Raw genomic sequence first — 21,038 nt, forward strand, 5'->3', positions numbered from 1 at the left:
GACCCATGAACTTGTTAAAAATGCAGATTCTCTGTGCCCCACCCCAAACCTACTGAATCAGATACTCTGGGATGGGGCACAGCAATGCGTGATTTAACAAACCTTCCAGATGATTCTGATGCATGTTAGAATTTGGAAAACACTACTAAAGAAAATATTATAAGAAGCCAGGAACTGTATGTGCTAGAGGTTAAGAATATCAAGGCCAATAAGGCACAATTCTTCTCTTTTCCCAGGACAGCTTTACATAAGGCTTAGTGGTGTTCATCTCTATTCATACAGTGTGTGTATGTGTGTGTGTGTTTGTAGTCCATATGCCCGAAACCCATCAGAAATTCATTTAAGCAAATATTTCTTAGCTCATTTTTCATTCATTCAACATCCCATTGAGTGCCTACTGTGAGCCAGTGTGTTGAGATTCAGATTAAAAACATAAGGAAACACTTCTGTTTCAATAGCTCTTACTCTGGCACTGATTTCATAACATAGGAAAACACAACAGTGCACGCATTTCAGTGGGATGCTAAAATAAGAGTTTCTACCAGAGATATTATGAAGGGAAGTGGAAGAAAGGCAGTAACTGGGAAAGGTAGAAACTCTTTCCAGAGGACATTTAACTGAGCCCCTACAATGTGAATACAGAAAACAGCTCAGCTACCTGGAAAGCCTCTGCCAAAGCCTGGCAAGGCCACCAGAAGGAAAGAGAAAGGGCATTGGCTAAGTGAGGGGCCCTGGCCAGGAAGAAGAGACTCCAGTCTATGTGGGGTCTTGAACAGTCCCCGTCAAGCCCCAGTCTGTTCACAGCTGTCTCTCTTGGATGTCCTGATCTTGGTTGTGGCCCAGAAGACTACAGAAAAAGGCCGTAGAAAGAGGGGAGGCCTGGCAGGAAGCTGAATCAGGCCCCAATCTGAGAACTGGGACAGAAACAATGCTAAATCCCAGACACAGAGGTGACCCAAAAGACAGAAGAACTATTAACAATTTTCCACCACTCCCACTAGTAGCGTTGAACGTGAGTTTGAGAGGTACTAGTTAGCCACAGAGAGGAAGTTTCAAATGACTGTGGAAAGTTGTATGGGGCTGGGTTAAGATAAACATAATCTGTGCAGCAGAATCATCTGGGTGAGTTTTTAAAAAAATAACTGAATTCAAATCTCTGGTTGGGGCCCAGAGATCAGTCATATGCTAATGATTCTGGTGCACTCACTCTTTCCACCGACCAGCATCTGGGAACCATTGCATGGCACAGGTTTATACAGGGACCTAATTAATGCAGTGCTTTGCACACCTGGCCAATTAAGTTTATAAATAAGTGATTCTCTCCTGTCTACTAGGAGCTCACTTTTTAAGGCAAAGGTAATAAATTATTTTAGAAGGCCCCTAACTCTTTGACTTCCAAGAGTTACAAACCCTGTTGCAGCCAGCTATTTTCAGGGATTTGAGGGAAACAAATACAGCAACATAGGTAGCTACTCAGGACTGGGATTATTAAAACCTTGATTTGCAATCAGTCTTTCAGAATGATAAATCAAACATTTTTTATACAAAATTTTAGTGGTTTAAAAAGTAATTTTGCATCAAAAAATCAAATAATGGCCAATAGAGTGCTATACATTACTCACAATGATTTTCTGACAACCCATGATTAAATGGTTTTAGAATTAAACACAACTACACACTCATTACACAAAACATAACAGAAATCACCCAACGTTTTACATTTCACATCAGCCTGGGGTAACTGAAGCAAGGAAGGTGAAATGAGTCTGCTTTTATTCATCTGAAGTCTTGCTCTGCATCAGAAAATAACCACAAAACACCAAGAATCTCTTTAGAAATCCACCAGTTCAATTCCAAAATGATAGTCGTTTTCTACAAATCACAACAGGTTAACCACTGTGCCACCAGGGAAGTCCCTTTAATTCTGTTCTTGCCACTGTGCACAAAGCACCCTATGTTTGGGACAAAAATCACCAACTACTTTTTTTAAAATAAATTTTTATTGATTGATTGATTGATGGCTGCATTGGGTCTTTGTTGCTGCACGTGGGCTTCCTCTAGTTGTGGTGAGCGGGGGCTACTCTTCGTTGTTGTGCGTGGGCTTCTCATTGTGGTGGCTTCTCTTCTTGCGGAGCACGGGCTCCAGGCGCACGGGCTTCAGTAGTTATGACACGCAGGCTTGGTAGCTGTGGCTCAGAGGCTCTAGAGTGCAGGCTCAGTAGTTGTGGCGCACGGGCTTAATTGATCCACGGCACGTGGGATCTTCCCAGTCGGGGCTCAAACCCGTGTCCCCTGCACCAGCAGGCGGATTCTTAACCACTGTGCCACCAGGAAAACCCACCAACTACTTTCATCCCTATGATATCCTCAACTTACTTATTTCTCTTAACCAATACCCTTCTAGAAAAGGGGACAATAACCCACTATACAAACGTACTCCCCATTTCTTTCATTTTTCAACCCACTGCATTTAAGCTTCTATGTCCTCTCCTCCCTTGCTCTACTGATAGTATTTCCACTAAGATGACTAATGACTAAGTTGTAAATCGAATGGCAATAATATTTAACTATAAAGATAGGTTATTAAAACATTACATGTCACAACTCTTATAGAATTTACTTATTACAAAATTATAGAAGAAATCATTAAGAAATATAAAACCATAGATAAGATAAGGGTTAAAGATAAAGATAGGGTTAAATAAAGATAAGGGTTTAGTGTAGTCAGGTACTGTTCTAATTGCTTCACATGTATTAGATCACTTGATCCTTTTACTTACCCAAGGTCAGTTAGTGGCAGAGCCAAGATTAAAATTCAGTTTGTTCTAGAGCTTATACTTAATCACTATATTATATAGCTTTCTCCAGTTACACAAATAAAACAATAATAATCACTGCAAAAAGATAAGGTGTAATTTTATTACTTTCAACATTTCTTTTCATCACAATGAACAAAACAAAATAAACTAAAATACAACACAGCTTTACAAAAATAAATTTTTATTAAAAGCAGTAGAGTCTGAGCAGGAGACAGTACAAAGAATGTAAACAATGTAAACATCACTACATTCAGCTCAGCTTGATTGAATGCTGAAAGACAACTCTAAATGCTCTATGTGCCCTTACTAGCAAGATACGTTAGTTCTACTGTACACAGAAAACACACTCTAATTTTGATTGAGAAAAAGTATTTTATCGAAGTCGGTCCCAGCGCCAAATACTGGCATCATCACAAACAGCTATAAGAATGCTGCTATCCCTGCTAAAACTGGTTTGTCGAATAGCAGCACCACATTTATGATGAGTCAGTGTTGTGCATCTAGGGAGAAAACATGACAACAGGTTAAATACCATGCATATATAATGCTGTCAGTATCTAACTTAAAACAATGAATCAGAAAATGAATAGATGTTCCAAGTCATATAGAAAGCACTTGAAACCAGAATACACTTCACAAAGAGCCCAATCTCAAATGTCATAAAATTTGGGTATATTTTAAATCCAAGAGGCACCATATAACTTATATTAAAAAAAGAGAAATAACTTATTACCAAAGTACTTGGGAAAAACAATCATTATTAGAATAAAAAAGAAATACTTTACAGTACTCTGAGAATGTAAGTGTTACAAATGATTTAAGGATGGCATTGCAAGTATCAATTACTTCCTCTATGCTGACATAACACTTTGGAGAAAAAGTGAGAAATTATGAAGAGGAATTTCTAAATACTTACTTGGCTTTATGAGGATCTTCTACTTCTAAATCCCAAACATAAAGTTTGCCAACCTGATTGCCCAATGCAAGCATCTGTATAAACATATTTTTTTTAAAAATCAAATTATTAAAATAAGCTATAAAGATTTCAAACAATCTTAAGACATCTTTCTTATTTCAGAAAAACCTCAGCTCTAGCCTATGGCAACACTCTTGGTTATTTCTTTGCATCTTATATTTCTTTTTTTTTTTCTTTTTTTTTTTTCTTTTTGTGGTGCGTGGGCCTCTCCCATTGCAGAGCACAGGCTCTGGATGCGCAGGCTCAGTGGCCATGGCTCACGGGCCCAGCCGCTCTGCGGCATGTGGGATCTTCCCAGACCAGGGCACGAACCCGTGTCCCCTGCATCGGCAGGCGGACTCTCAACCACTGCGCCACCAGGGAAGCCCCATCTTATATTTCTTATATTGTGTAAATGAGGATAAGAGCAACTAATGCTTCACAAAGATGTCTTGAGTAAAATAAGGAGGTTATTTTGCAAATTTACGAAGAACTTTACAATTTATTTACATAGTTAGCATGTACTCTTTATTCTGCCTTAAAGAACTGTAGTAAAAGCCATAGGAAATTTCCAAAGCTTTCATATAGAAATAAATACCCAAGTAATTTGTTATCACAAAATTCTAACACCAAATTTTAAAAAAATTTTAGGTAACTAATATTTTGTCTCTATCTTCCATGTTGGTTTTCTATATAAAAAGATTAACACTCTAATCCAAAACATTAAATCTTAGTAACAGATATTACAGAAAGTAAACACCTAACTGCCACCATTGACACCTGTCAATTTCATTTATAATAAGCACTGCAGATGGTGTGCAGAGCCACAAGGGTAGAATAAATAACATCAAAGCCCAAAGCAATTAATACAAAAAAAATCAAGGTAGATTAAACTTAGAGGTAATAGAATACAGATACACTACAGAGAAAACTAAAATTGCCATGGTTTTAAGTCAAATAATTTCAAAATGTAAAAATATGTTGCTACCTTTTGCCAGAAATCCATAGAAAACCTCATGTACCAAATGTCACACTGGCTGTAATCAAATCGCCCAAGAATAGTCACATTAGACTCACTGGGTTTAATTTTATCTATATCATCTTCCATTTTGCCAGGTTTCCAGCATACAATGGCATTTTCACAAGACTTTAAAAAAGACAGAAATGAGAAAAAAAGAAATGTTAATCAAAGAACTGAATTTTAAACATTAAAAACAAAGCTTCTTCTCTACTATCATTTCAGAACTCACAGCTCTTAGAACCTGGTTATCCATCTACTGAGTCCAGCGATATACATTCATTTATATTTACAGAGTCAGTATCCACACTTAAGGACAAGAAGTCTGATTATCAACAGATTTTAACAATACAAAAGCATTACACTGTCTAGAATATTCATTTTTGAAGTCACAAATTCTCTTTCAAACCAAAACAAATTCAGCTTTAGATACTTCAGCATCCAGAGACTTGAAGTATTTTATAGCAAAGGTAAAATTACACTGTATTAGAATACACAGCTCTTCAATATGGCCCCTGCTTACTTTGCTAGTTTCATCTTTCCCCATTCCACTTCTAAACCCCCATGGTTCCCTTTATATCTGGTTAACTATTAATCCTTCTGTCTGCACTACATGATAGGTGCTCAAGAGATGTCATAGGAAAGCTAATGAATTCAGAGAAGGGGCCTTAGAGATCAGATTATACAGAAGGCAATAAAAGCAGTGGTTCAATATTAAGACACTGATAAGGGGATGGAATTAAAATAGGCTGAGTTACACCTTCCCTATCCTGCAACACTGAACCTTTACATACATTCTATTTAAGCAGCAAGTGGTAAAGAACAGAATGGGAGGAAAAAATGCAAACAGAGGACACTATTTATATTCCTGTGTAGGTCAGTGATTTGCTGGCTAAGGGATATTTGGCAATGTCTCTGGCTTCTAGTTAACAGAAGCCAGAGATGCTGAACACTTTGCAATGCACAGAACAGCTCCTCCCACAAAAAAGAATTGTCTTACCCAACCTCCACAGGGCCAGGATTGAGAAATTCTGGTGTAGGTGAAGAATGCCTCCTGGAACTTTACAGGACACAGCCTAACAACCACATGTGGTAGCTCTGTGGTGTCACAGGGAGATTAGGGAGTGGACAATATGCTTTTTTTCTTCTCTGCCCTTTTTGGATTATATAAAATCCCAGGGATATGGATCTGTTATACAAGTTCTTTTTTTTTTTTTTTGCGGTACGGTGGCCTCTCATTGTTGTGGTCTCTCCCGTTGCGGAGCACAGGCTCCGGACGCGCAGGCTCAGCGGCCATGGCTCACGGGCCCAGCCGCTCCGCGGCATGTGGGATCTTCCCAGACCGGGGCACGAACCCGTGTCCCCTGCATCGGCAGGTGGACTCGCAACCACTGCGCCACCAGGGAAGCCCTATACAAGTTCTTTATTGTAAAGTATCTTAGAGATCACCTAGGCTGATGGCTCTTAACTAAGTACACAATTGGATTGATATAGACTGTACAGCTTTCTTTAAAAACTCATACTGACCCCAACCCTACTGAATCACAAACTCTGAGAGGGGAGGCCAAAGCAGCAGAATTGTAAAATACTTCTTTAAGTGCTTCTTACTGACTGTACTGGTAAAGGATCCTTAATCAATAGAGTTCCCTCATGGAGAACTAAATAATCGCACTAATGGATGGCTGTACTAGAAAATCATCTAGAGAGGTTTTTTTTGTTTGTTTGTTTTTGTTTTTTTGCAGTACGCAGGCATCTCACTGTTGTGGCCTCTCCCGTTGTGGAGCACAGGCTCCGGACACGCAGGCTCAGCGGCCATAGGTCACGGGCCCAGCCGCTGCGCAGCATGTGAGATCTTCCCGGACCGGGGCACGAACCCGTGTCCCCTGCATCGGCAGGCAGACTCTCAACCACTACGCCACCAGGGAAGCCCTAGAGAGTTTTTAAACATTACAAATTCCCAGGTCCTTATGCCAGATTTAGAATATCTGGGGATGAAGCCTAGGAATCTATTTTTACAATGTCCTCCCAATAGTTCTGATGTGGAGCCAGATTTGAGACCACCAATATTCAGTTCAGCTTCCCACCTAAAATGCAGAAATCCTTTCCTATCATCTGATTAAGTTCTAAGAGCAGAAATTTTGGAGCTACTCCTTTTTTAATTCTGCTTCCAAAACAGATGAAGTAGAGGCACTTTTTCCTATTTATCTCATTAAGTACAGCTTAAAAGTCTGAAGGCTAGGGAGGAGGCAGACTGATTAGGGGCCCTGGGACATGAAGGACATTGAGTTGCTTGGTTTTCTTTTGCTTCTTTATGTACCCCAGACTGGATGCTAGAGAAGGTATCAACTCAACAAAGCTAACAAGTGAAGACAAAACAAAAAAAAAGCCCCAACAAAAGCCTACTCTCTGCAAAGGACCAGGAAAGCGGCAACCTAGCATGAGAGAAAATTTTCAGGTAAACACTTAATACCACAGGAAAAACAGTGGACCCATCCACACATGTGGACCAGCAAAGTCCCAGTGGAGTCCCTTCTCAGGTGATAACTAAACACTTCAAGTATGTAACACCCTGACTCCTCCGTACCCCTCATGGTAATGAGGTGACTCTCCTCCTCCTCCTCTGCCTGGGGTGGTATTAGAGGAAGCCTAGCAGAGAGTCAGAATGTTCACAACTACCCACCACTCTCAGTGTCAGTGGAGACCACTCGGGGAGCAGTACTGAGGCCTCCCAACCCCTCTTGCTAGGGTGGTGTCACCTGAGGCCCAGTGAGAAGCCTGAACTCCCACCCCAGTACTAAAGAGACATCATCACCAAGTCAACCAAGTGGGGAACCTGAACTTCCCTTGCCACCTGCCAATAATGAAGCAGCACTCCCCTTCCCTAGCTGAAAATTTATCAAAGAAAGCCTGCTTAAATATCAGTAAGATCCAGTTTTGTAACAGTAACCAAAATATCGATATCTTAATCAAAATTCACTTGTCATACCAAGAAATGTAAAAATCTCAACTTTAATGAGAAAAGATTACCAAGAGATACCAACAGTGAGATGACATAGATGTTAGAACTATCTGACAAGGATTTTAAAGCAGCTATCATAAAAATGCTTCAATGAGAAATTACAAACACATTTAAAACAATAAAAAAGTCTCAGCAAAGAAATAAAAGATAAGAATCACATGTAAATTTTAGAACTAAAAAAACTATAGCTAAAATAAAAAACAACTGAAGGGCTCACCAGCAAAAAAAGAGAGATGAAAGGGTCAGTAAATTTAAAGTTAGAACATAGAAATTACCCAATTTGAGCAAAAGAAAACAGACTTATTAAATAACAGAGTCTCAGGGACCAAACAAAAAATATAATATTCACATCATTAGAGTTCCTAAAGGAGAGGGGGAAGAAAGTGGGGCTAAATAAGAATTTGAATAATGGCTGAAAAGTTCCCAATTTTGGGACAAATTATGTCCCCCAAAGACAAACCTACTACAGATTCGAGATGGGTGAGTGAACCCCAAAAAAGATAAACTCAAAGAAATCAATATCAGGCATATCACATTCAAACTTCTGAAAACTAAAGACGAAGAAAAAAAAATCCTGAAAGCAGGTAAGACAGAAAGAACACCTTACCTATGGAAAAAAACAATTCAATGATGGCAGATGTCTCATTACAAATGACAGAGACCAGAAAGAGGGGGAACAACATTTTTCAAATGTTTAAAGAAAAGAACCATCAACACAAAATCCTACATTCAGTGAATATATGCTTCAGGAATGAAGGGGAAATGAGAACATTCTCAGACTAAGAAAAACTAAAAGAATTTGTCACCATTCTAAAAGAATGGCTACAGGAAGTTTGATGAACAGAAAGGAAATGATATAAGAAGGAATCTTGGAATATCAGAAAGGAGGAATGAACAACAGAAAAAGCATAATGAGTAAACACAACATTCTCCTTCTTCTTGAGTTTTAAAATTCTGTTTGGCAGTTGAAACAAAAATTGTAATACTCTTTGATGAAGTTCTCAATTATAAAGCGAATATTTGAGACAATTATAAGTGGAAGAGAGAGAGAGGTAAGCTTCCTATACTTCACTTGAAGTGGTAAAATTTTGATATACTGACTGATCATATATATATATATATATATATATATATATATATACAGTAACACCCAGAGCAAATACCAAAAAAGCTACACAAAGAAATATACTCAAAAGTAGTATAGATAAATCAAATTGGAATTCTAAAATATGTGCACATAGGCAAAAAACCCCCAGAGAAATGAAAAGAATGAAAAAAAATTAAATAGTAAACTTAATGTAATAATTGGTAAGTTAAGGCTCAAATATAAATGGTCTCAGTATACTAGCTAAAAGACAGTTTGGCAAAGTGAATTAAAAAAATATGACCCAACTATATGCTATCTTTAAGAAACTCCCTTCAGGTATAACAATACAGGGAGATTAAAGGTAAAAGGTTTGAAAAAGATGGGACTTGCCTGGTGGCGCAGCGGTTAAGAATCCACCTGCCAATGCAGAGAACACAGGTTCGAACCCTGGTCCAGGAAGATCCCGCATGCTGCAGAGCAACTAAGCCCATGCGCCACAACTACTGAGCCTGCGCTCTAGAGTCTGTGAGCCAAAACTACTGAGCCCGTGTGCCACAACTACTGAAGCCCATGCACTCTAGAGCCCATGCTCCGCAACAAGAGAAGCCACCACAATGAGAAGCCCGCGCACTGCAATGAAGAGTAGCCCCCACTCGCTGCAACTAGAAAAACCCCGCGCACAGCAACCAAAATCCGATGCAGTCAAAAATAAATAAACTAAAAAAAAAAAAAGATTTGAAAAAGATATACCATTAATTAAAGGAAAGCAGGAATGGCTATACTACTGTAAGACAAAGGACCCATCAAAGCAAAAAATTTACCAGAGACAGAGATGGACCTTACATAATGATAAGAGGGTCAAGCTACCAAGACAAAGCAATACCAAATGTGTATACACCAACCAACAGAGCTGCAAAATGTAACAGAACTGAAAGGAGGAAGGGAAAAGGCCAAAATTATAGTTGAAGGCTTCAACACTTATTTCTCAATAATTTATTAATTATTAGACAGAACAGTGGACAGAAAATCAACAAAGACATAGAAGAATTCAACCACACTGTCAACTGACAGGATCTAACTGACATTTATAGAACACTCCACCCAACAGCAGAATATACATTCTTTTCAAGCTCCCATGGAACATACCCAAAACAGGGTCATAAAACAAATCTCAAAAAATTTAAAAGAATCAAAATCATAAAGAGTATATTCTGACCAAAATGGAATCAAACTAGAATCAATAAGAGAATGGTAACAAGAAAATTTCCTAGCACTTAGAAACTATACAACACACTTCATATCAAAATTTTTGTGAAATGTAGCTAAAGCAGTGCTGACAGGGAAATTTATAGCACTAAATGCTTACATTAGAAAAGTCTCAACTAAATAATCTAAGCTCCCGTCGTAAAAATAGAAGAACAAAAACAACTCACAGCAAACTAAAGGAAAGAAGGAAGACAGGAGATAACAGAAAAAAAATTGACAAACCCTTAAAAAGACTGACAGAAGAGAAGATATAAATTACTAATTTCAGGAATGAAACAGGGGCTATCACTAGAGACCTTGCAGATATCAAAAGGATAATAAGGGAATACTACAAACAACTCTCCACACATAAATTTTATATTAGATGGAATGGATCAACTCCTCAAATGGCACAAACTACCACAATTCACCCAATATGAAACAGTTCATTCGAATAACCTTTTCACTTTTAAGGAGACTGAGTGTTTAATTTTTAAACTCCTCCTCAAAAATTTCTAGGCCTAGAGGCCAGTATTATTGATACTAAAACCAGACAAAGGCAATATAAATAAGAAAACTTCAGACCAATATCATATCTCATTAATACATATAAAATGTTTAACAAAATATTAGCAAATAGAATTCAGTAACATATAAAAAGAATTATACAGCAAGACCAAGTAAGCTTATTCCAGTGATACAGTATTCAGAAACAATCAGTGCAATCCACTGCATTAACAGGCTAAAAAAGAAAAACCAGTGATCATATCAGTTGATGCAGAAAAAGCATTTGACAAAATTTAACACCCATTCATGATAAAACTCTGAAAAAATCAGGCAGAAGGACAGCTCTCAACTTGATAAAGAACATCTACAAAAATCGTATAGTTGATATACATACTTGTGAAAGACTGAATTCTTTTCCCCTTTAACAACAGAAACAAGCCTAGGATGTCTGCTCTTAACACAGCTATTCAACACAGGACTAGAAGCTTACCAGTAAAATAAGACAAAAAAAGGAAATTAAGAAAAATATAGTTCAGAAAGGAAGATATAAAAACTGTCCTTATTTGCAGATGAAATTATGATCTATGTAGAAAATCCCATGTAATTAACCAAAAACAAACAAAAACCTTCCTGAACTATAAATAGTTCAGATTGAAGGATTCAAGATTAATATACAAAAATCAATTTATTTCTATCTACTAGCAATGAACACAAAGAAATGGAAATCAGAAATACCATTTATTACAGTCACTCTAAATGGAGAGACATACCATAGTCAAGGACCAGAAGACTAAGCAGAGTAAAGATATTAATTCCCCACCAAACTGATATACAGGTTTAACACAATTCCAATGAAAATTTCCCCACCCCCCCCAAAAAAACCCCAGCGGGATTTTTAGTAAATGTAGACAAGATTATTCTAAAATTTATATGGAAAGATGAAGCAACTAGAATAGCTAAAATAATATTGAAAAAGAATAAAGTGGATGAAATCACTCTACCAACTCCAAGACTAATTATAGAGCTAGAGTAACCGAGCCTGTGTATGTAGTACTGGTAGAGGGAAAAGAATAGAAAAATCAGAATCAGCCTCATACAAGTATGGCCAAACAATTTTGAAGAAAGTACAAAAGCAATTCAAAGGAGGAAAGACAGGCTTTCAGCAAACGGAGCTGGAACAACTGGATAACTATAGGCAAAAAATGAACCTTCTACCTAAACCTCATACAAAAATTAACTTAAAATGGACCATTAAATTTAACATAAACCATTACAATACTTTTTGAAGGAAACACAGGAGAAAATCTTTAGGACCTAGGGCTCAGTAAAGAGCATTTAATAAACACAATATCATAAGCATGATCCATAAAATAATAATTTTTTTAAAAAATCAATAAATTAATTGAACTTTATCAAAATTAAAAACATTTGCTCTGTAAAAGACCCTGTTAAGAGGATGAAAAGACAAGCTACAGACTGGAAGAAAATATTTGCAAACTATTTACCTGACATAGGATTTATATTTAGAATATATGAAGAACTCTCAAAACTCAACACAGTAAAAAACAAAACAAAACAAAAACCAATCCAATCAGAAAATGAGAAGATATGAAGAGACATCATTGAAAGGATATATGGATGGTAAATAAGCACATGAAAAAGATGTTCAACACCACTAACCATCAGGGAAATGCAAATTAAGACCACGATGATGTATCACTACACACCTATCAGAACAGCTAAAATAAAAAATAGTGACAATACCAAATGCCGGCGAAGATTCGAAGACACTGGATCTTTCATACATTGCTGGTGGGAATGTAAAATGGCACGGCCACTCTGGAAAATAGTTTGGCAGGTTCTTAAAAAACTAAACGAACTTAACCATGACCTAGCAATTGCTCTTCTAGGCATTTATCCCAGAGAAGTGAAAACTTAAGTAAGTCCACACAAAAACCTATACACGATTGTTCAATAGCAGCTTTATTTGTAATAGGCCCAAACTAGAAAGGATCAAAATGTCCTACAATAGATGCATAAAGTTAAATAAACTGTGGTACATCCATTCCATGGGATACTACTCAGCAGTAAAAAGGGAGACCTATTGATACACACAGCAACTTGGATGGCATTATACTGAGTGAAAAAAAAAATCTTAAAAGGTCCCATACTGTAACATTCTTGAAATGACAAAATCACATGTGATAAAATGACATAGAACTACACACGCACATTGTACAATGTCAATTTCCTGGATTTGATATTGTATTATAGCTATGTAAGATGTAATAACCAATGGGGGAAATTGGGTGAAGGGCAATATGGAAACTCTCTGAACTGTCTTTGAAACTTCCTGTGAATCTAATTTCAAGATCAAAAGTTAAAAAATAGAAAGGTAAAACTATACCCTCATGGCCAAGGAAAAAATAAATCAGGCTCTGCCCAAGAAAATGTGAAATGCCCTGAAACCTGTATCAAGAAAAGAAACTAGATAGCAGTTTCTCCAAATTTGACAATCCTAAATGTTCAGATGACATCACCACCAACTTCTCTAAATTATCAGTAAAAAAATATATATATAAACATATGTATCAACATACTAGAGCAGGGGTTGGCAAACTACATCCCATGAACCAACTCCACCCGTCTGTTTTTGTACATGTAAGTTTACTGAAATGAACACAAACATTAAAAACAACAACAACAAAAACCAACCACACTACTGGCTTTAGATGTTGGTTATTTTACAGTAACACTGGATATCAGAGAACAGTATCAACTTGCAAGTTAACATTTTTCATCTTATTGGAACACAAATTATAATTCATCAGGATGTTTTATGCCTAAAACAAATTTCCAAATCTTTCAAAGTTATATGACTTAAAAATAAAAAAAGCAATTTCCCATCTGTTATCCAATTTACCAACTGCATAAAAAACTGTGCTCCCTGCAAAGTTCCAACTCACACAAACAATGGAAATACAGCTTAACAGCAGTTACCATACCTTGGAAAGTATCAAATCACCTAACCATCGCACACAATCGACATAATTTCTATGTATGTCTCTGGTAGAAAAGTCAGGAAAATGAATTTTCTGAGAAATAAATGGCCTGAAATGGAAATATCAAAAGTTAAGAGAAAAACGTGTAGCAAAAGCTCACTAATTTTCCTTTTTGGATTTATAAAACTTTGAAAAATAAAATATATGAATACTAATTCTTCTGTGTTTCTACAAAACTAAATACCTTCTTATCTGTTTACTCGGAGCTAAAATCTCATTCCATTTTTGTTTCTACATTTTACTCCATTATTAGCTCTCAACTGAATTTTGTATTCATCCTATGAAATTTCATTTATAAAAATTGCACCTTCCTGCCTTACTACATATAGGCCAAAATTAATCACTTCAATTCTGGCTATCTAACCAATAACCAAAGACACCTGATTACAGAGATGAAAATTTCTCATAGAAAATAGTAAGCTACCTACTCAGTCCTTTAAAATTAAGCATTAATGGTCTATGAAAGTAAACACATCTAGATTATTTCAATAGATAATTATCTTTTAGGAACAATGACACATCATTTCAAAGTCTGCTAAAGGTAAAGTTAGGTGAGAATCCTTCCTAGAACAACAATTTCTGAAGATGATATCTGACAGGAATTTGACATTTATTAGTTAGAACTTCTCCTGTATTTAGAAAAGTAAAATATGGCGCAACTTTTCCTTAAAGATGTTTGTGAGAAGACTATAAACTAGAGAAGTTGCTACCAATTCTGAAGTTAATTAAATGTATACCTAATATTTCTAACCTAGTAAGTGATTTTTATTTATTTATTTATTTATTTTTATTTTATTTTTGGCTGCATTGGGTCTTCGCTGCTGTACGCAGGCTTTTCTCTGGTTGCGATGAACAGAGGCTACTCTTCATTGCAGTGCACAGGCTTCTCATTGTGGTGGCTCCTTTTGTTGCGGAGCACGGGCTCTAGGTGTGTGGGAATCACTAGTTGTGGCTCGTGGGCTCTAGAGAGCAGACTCAGCTGTTGTAGCTCATGGGCTTACTTGCTCCACGGCATGTGGGATCCTCCTGGACCAGTTCTCAAACCCGTGTCCCCTGCACTGGCAGGCAGATTCTCAACCGCTGCGGCAGCAAGGAAGCCCCTGATTCAGTTTTTAAACTGAAGTAACTGCAGAAGTATCATATACCATGAATTAGTTGTGTCTTGGGCAACTCACATGTCCTCTCTTTGCTTTTCCCTCATATGTAAAAAGGATGTTGGGCTGAATCATTTCAAATACTCTTTCCAATTCAAATTCTGGGATCTTTTCTTTTCTTCTTTTTTTTTTTTTGCGGTTTGCAGGATCTCAGTTCCTCAACCAGGGATTGAACCCAGGCCACGACAGTGAAAGCCTGGAATCCTAACCATCAGGCCACCAGGGAACTCCTGGATTTTTTCTTTATTAAAACATTAAAATGCTATTAATGATCTGATATAAATTCTTAACTGCTATAATTTTATTAATTACTTTTTAGCCAAATATGTATTATAATCTATGGTTAAACCTCTCTCAAAAAGACCAGCATAATTCACTGTTATTTTCTGTAAGCTGTAAAATATAACTTCTATTTATTTCAGAGCTCTAGAAAATATAAAAACATAAACTGAATATTATACTAAGCCCTGGTGTTTTAAAATAAAAATCAAAAGTCATACTAATTCTTAGAGGCTTGAGATCTGATGCATGTCTGTGTATTAAAATATTTACTGATAATTACAAATTCAACTACCAATCTATTAATATCTGGCTTGATAACCAGAAAATTAACTCTGCTAAAATGAAAAGTGCAAACAAAGTTAACATTTACAAACATATGATAGTTACAGCGAAAGTGTTAATAATAGCTTGATAAGATTCTGAAAAAGATAGTAAATGAATTAAGAGTTGAGGTTTTTCAAAAATATACTAAGAAAAATGCCAAGTTCCCACAGCTAGTCCCTCCCCTTGGTTCAAAGCTCCTGCTTTTGAATTTTCTCCATTTAATGAAGTGAGTATCACTTAAAGGAAAGCACTGTGTTATCATGAATTAAAGCTAAGAACCCCATTTAAAATTATGATTTACTTCTGTTTATATAATCATCTTCCACAGATGTGTGAATTTTCAAATAATTTATTTTCTTAGAAACATAATCAATATAATAGTTTCAAGGCATATGATATTTAAGGACTGAAAATAAAGCTCTTTCATTATGAGTGAAAAATAAAAATAAAATTATTATTTACTGTCTTGAATTAGAACTTACAGTACTGACAAGCAGTGCTAATAACATTAGCACATGCATACCTAAATAAAAGTAAGTGAAATGTGCTACTAAATTAAGATAAAAATACAACTGAAAGGGATTTTGAAAAATGAGCCACAAACATATAGACAAAAATAAAAGCCTTCCATTTAAAATCAGTGAATTTTATGGCATATAAGTTATACCTTAAAGTTATTAAAAGGGGATTCTAAAATCAGTGTTGGAGACCTATACAATAATTTTGGAAAAAGTAAAACGCTATTCAACAGCATGAGATAGCAAATTGTTTTAAGTACTACAACTGTTACCTGTTAGTTTTATTTGGGTTATAATCATAAGATTCCTTAATTGCATTCATCATTCTCTTTGAATTGATCCTCCAAAGTTTAAGAGAGTGATCCATACCACAGGACATTATTTTTTCACCCAAAAGATCATAATCCTGTATGTAAAACAGAAAAGCTTAAATTAAATATATAAATTATTTCCCCAAATTATGCTATCTAATTTTCATCTGATGTCCAGTATCGTGAAAATTGTATTTCAAACCACCATACTAACATTTTGGGTTTCATATATGTAGGCCGTAAGTCACAAAGTTTTCACTGCTTTTGAGATTTATTTTCACTGATGTGTCACCACCACAATATATGAGCTTATACAATATGGAAGGCAAAAAAGTAAACTGAATTTAATTTTATCTATTCAATTATCTTTATTCAAGTATTTCCTATGCTTGATTTTGAAGGTGAATCGAATGATGGGGTAAAACAATTATATGACACAAAAACCTAAATGGTTATGTTACTTTTCTTTGTCTAACCCTGATCAAGCAATGAAACTGACATCTGTATGTGAAATTATGAGTCCTTAAACAATTGAAATTTTACTTTATTTGTACACCTAAGTCACAACACTTCAGGTACCTTGGTTTTAGAGTTCACTTTTTAAGTGAATAAAGGAAAAAATGTCTAAAAAAGGAAATAACATATTTAAACTTTTTCATTTGCTGTTTACTAATTTTTACTAAGCTCCTAACAGATCATCCATTATAACCTAATTCTACCTCATTTCATAGATGAGACACTGAGGCACAGAGATGATATTTAATTTAGCACATGGTACATACATGTGTTAAGGAAAATCTCACACATCAATCCTTCTAGCAGTGAACTCCTATTGTTACAGAGAAGAGATACAGACTCCTGCTCTCATTTTAAGAAATAACAGTAGAGAGTTCTATTTAAGGAGAGTATTTTCCTCACTAAACTAGATATTCTGTTAATCCAACCTTTGAATTAATCATGAACACTGTTTTACATAGCCTGAGAGCTTTAGGTTTGGTGTTTATTGAATCCAAAGTCTGGTAGCTGCTCTTTTCCTAATAACCTCACTGTCAACAGCAACAAGACAACCCTTAGAGCCAGGAGCTCTCACTAGTTTTTAAGGAAGGACAGTAGTCTTTTCACACATAGAGCCAGGTGGAGATTGCTATTGCAACTTCTAGAAAATCCAAGTTGCAAGTTCTAGAAAATCCTTTAAGGTAGGTATAATTCTCATAAAAAACCCTAACAAACCCTAACTATAGGAATAGTTAGTACTTCCAATGAAAATGTCACATGCTTCAAAATATGGTGCCCCTTTAAATAGTTTAAAAAAAAAGAAGAAAAGAAATGAGCTATAAGACTACTAAATAAGTAAGCTCTACACGGAACACAAGTAAATCTGAAATAACATAAAAATCTGAAACTTGACTAAAAACATTTACATCATTACAATAGATCAATAGATTATAATACGTAAGTATAAAGATAACACCATGCCATCAAAGGGAAGAGTTATCTAAAACTCAGTGTGAACAACACTTCCTAGAAATGAATAACTTATATTTCAACTTCAAATAAAAGATGAAAATGTTTCTTAATTGCCAAGTAGGTTAAACTTTTCCTTTAATAACTGAGAAACAACAAAAGTTAACTTGGTGATTTTAGATTAAAAAAGGAAAAGAACAAGTTCATAGTATTCGTTCATGAGAATCCAGGCACTGAGTACAGATAAAACACAAAGAGCCTATTTGCTTTACTTCTTCATCTGTAAGTTAAAACCTTCTCTGTCACAAGTAAATGAAATAACTGTCTGCCAGACTAGATGAAACAAACCACATGCTTTCTTATAAGGAAAGAGTTCTATGGGTATTGTTCACAGCTTTGTACACCTGAAGGTCACTGCCCTGTAGCTTTCAACTTACAGCACTTAGAACTTCATCTCTGTGCCCTTCTACACCTCCAAATATTGCCACCAGAGTGTCCGTTTGGATATTCCATAATCGTAAAGCATGATCTAGTACAGACATAAAAAAATTAATATGAACTTTTATCATTCATTTACTGTGGACTTTCAAAAGCTCTTTAAAGAAGAAAAAGCTACCAAAGTTTGGACTAAACTTACTCACAGTAAAGATTAAGAAGGAATCCATACCATATAGGAACTTAAAATATTTATATCACCTGTAGATTTAACTAGGTACGAGCTCATACTTTCAAGATAAGAAAGAAATATTTCTCTGGTCCTAAATTTGATTACTGCATATGCCACAGAACAAGGTTCTAGCTTTTCCCTCTACCATATCCATTTACAAATTGAAGAGGACAAAGTAGATTTATAAGATTTCTATAGTAAATCCCAAAATAGGACTGAAACATTCATAGTGACATAATTTTAGAGTATTATAGACCTTACAAACAGGCTGTAACTGTAATTTCAGCAATCTAATTTTCCACTAAACATCAGCAACAAAATAAACAGACAGCAATAGTCATAAATATAACACTATGCAAAGCTTGAAATATAGCAATGTCCATACTGTACATGAATATTGACATATTACATAGGTAAAATTAAGAGGCAGTAATATATTGTGTTAGTAGTGGAAATTAACATTGCTACAAAAATGATTTCTTGATTCCAATTTGTGTCCAAGTTTTTGTGCAGACATATTTTCATTTCTCTTGAAGACATACACACCTAGGAGTGGTAATTCTATGTTCAACTTTTTAGGACTGCCACACTGTTTTTCAATGTCCTTACATTTTACATTCCCACCAGCAATGGATGAGGGGGGTTCCAATTTCTCCATATCCTAGTCAACATATTTTATTGTCTGTTTTTTTTTGCGGTACGTGGGCCTCTCACTGTTGTGGCCTCTCCCGTTGTGGAGCACAGGCTCCGGATGCGCAGGCTCAGTGGCCATGGCTCACAGGCCCAGCGGCTCCACGGCATGTGGGATCTTCCCGGACCGGGGCACGAACCCGTGTCCCCTGCATCGGCAGGCAGACTCTCAACCACTGCGCCACCAGGGAAGCCCTGTCTTTTTGATTACAGCCATCCTAGTAGGTGTGAAGTGGTATCATTTTTTTATTAACATCTTTATTGGAGTATAATTGCTTTTCAGTGTTATTAGTTTCTGCTATAAAACAAAGTGAATCAGCTATATGCATACATATATCCCCATATCCCCTCCCTCTTGCGTCTCCCTCCCACCCTCCTTATCCCATGCCTCTAGGTGGTCGCAAAGCACCGAGCTGATCTCCCTGTGCTTTGCAGCTGCTTCCCGCTATCTATCTATTTCACATTTGGTAGTGTACATATGTCAATGCTACTCTCCCACTTCATCCCAGCTTATCCTTCCCCCTCCCCGTGTCCTCAAGTCCATTCTCTACGTCTGTTTCTTTATTCCTGTCCTGCTCTAGGTTCATCAGAACCATTTTTTTTTTTTAGATTCCATATATATGTGTTAGCTATGGTATGTTTTTCTCTTTCTGACTTACCTCACTTTGTATGACAGACTCTAGGTCCATCCACCTCACTATAAATAACTCAATTTCGTTTCTTTTTATGGCTGAGTAATATTCCATTGTATATATGTGGCACATCTTCTTTATCCATTCATCTGTCAATGGACACTTAGTTTGCTTCCATGTCCTGGCTGTTGTAAATAGTGTTGCAATGAACACTGTGGTACATGACTCTGAATTATGGTTTTCTCAGGGTATATGTGCAGTAGTGGAATTGCTGGGTCATATGGTAGTTCTATTTTTAGTTTTCTAGGGAATCTCCATACTGTTCTCCAGTGACTGTACCAATTTACATCCCCACCAACAGTGCAAGAGAGTTCCCTTTTCTCCACACCCTCTCCAGCATTTATTGTTTGTAGATTTTTTGATGATGGCCATACTGACCAGTTTCAGGTGATACCTCATTGTAGTTTTGATTTGCATTTCTCTAATGATTAGCAATGTTGAGCATCCTTTCATGTGTTTGTTGGCAATCTGTATATCTTCTCTGGAGAAATGTCTATTTAGGTCTTCTGCCCACTTTTGGATTGGGTTTTTTTTTTTTTTGACATTGAGCTGCATGAGCTGCTTGGATATTTTGGAGATTAATCCTTTGTCAGTTACTTCGTTTGCAAATATTTTCTCCCATTCTAAGGGTTGTCTTTTCGTCTTGTTTATGGCTTCCTTTGCTGTGCAAAAGCTTCTGTTTCATTAGGTCCCATTTGTTTATTTTTGTTTTTATTTCCATTTCGTTAGGAGGTGGGTCAAAAAGGATCTTGCTGTGATTTACGTCATAGTGTTCTGCCTATGTTTTCCTCTAAGAGTTTTATAGTGTCTGGCCTTACATTTAGGTCTTTAATCCATTTTGGGTTTACTTTTGTGTATGGTGTTATGCAGTGTTCTAATTTCATTCTTTTACAGCCCAGTAGCTGCCCAGTTTTCCCAGCACCACTTATTGAAGAGGCTGTCTTTTCCCCATTGTATATTCTTGCCTCCTTTATCAAAGATAAAGTAACCATATGTGCGTGGGTTTATCTCTGCACTTTCTATCCTGTTCCATTGATCTATATTTCTGTTTTTGTGCCAGTACAATACTGTCTTGATTACTGTAGCTTTGTAGTATAATCTGAAGTCAGGGAGCCTGATTCCTCCAGCTCCATTTTGCTTTCTCAAGATTGCTTTGGCTATTCGGGGTCTTTTTTGTTTCCATACAAGTTGAGAAATTTTTTGTTCTAGTTCTGTGAAAAATGC

The 21,038-nt window shown here is 36.3% G+C and overlaps 1 protein-coding gene across 3 annotated transcripts in view; it reads right to left on the reverse strand.

Annotated features, from left to right (window-relative positions):
• Positions 1–2,983: 2,983 nt before the first annotated feature.
• The window catches only part of EED (embryonic ectoderm development), a 34,182-nt gene continuing 16,127 nt past the window's right edge, over positions 2,984–21,038 (reverse strand). For 2 of the 3 annotated variants that reach the window (XM_060103679.1, XM_060103676.1), the window contains 7 exons: positions 18,203–18,294; positions 16,263–16,396; positions 13,656–13,761; positions 12,415–12,489; positions 4,763–4,921; positions 3,736–3,809; positions 2,984–3,319 (listed from right to left, as the gene is read on the reverse strand). In XM_060103679.1, coding sequence (XP_059959662.1) covers positions 3,193–3,319; positions 3,736–3,809; positions 4,763–4,921; positions 12,415–12,489; positions 13,656–13,761; positions 16,263–16,396; positions 18,203–18,294 — 767 coding nt within the window. In that variant the 3' untranslated portion in view covers positions 2,984–3,192. The remainder of the gene's footprint in view (positions 3,320–3,735; positions 3,810–4,762; positions 4,922–12,414; positions 12,490–13,655; positions 13,762–16,262; positions 16,397–18,202; positions 18,295–21,038) is intronic. The other variant, XM_060103678.1, reaches the window with a different exon arrangement.

This window comes from Mesoplodon densirostris, chromosome 7 (genome assembly GCF_025265405.1).
Source record: "Mesoplodon densirostris isolate mMesDen1 chromosome 7, mMesDen1 primary haplotype, whole genome shotgun sequence".
Classification (NCBI taxonomy): Eukaryota; Metazoa; Chordata; class Mammalia; order Artiodactyla; family Ziphiidae; genus Mesoplodon; species Mesoplodon densirostris.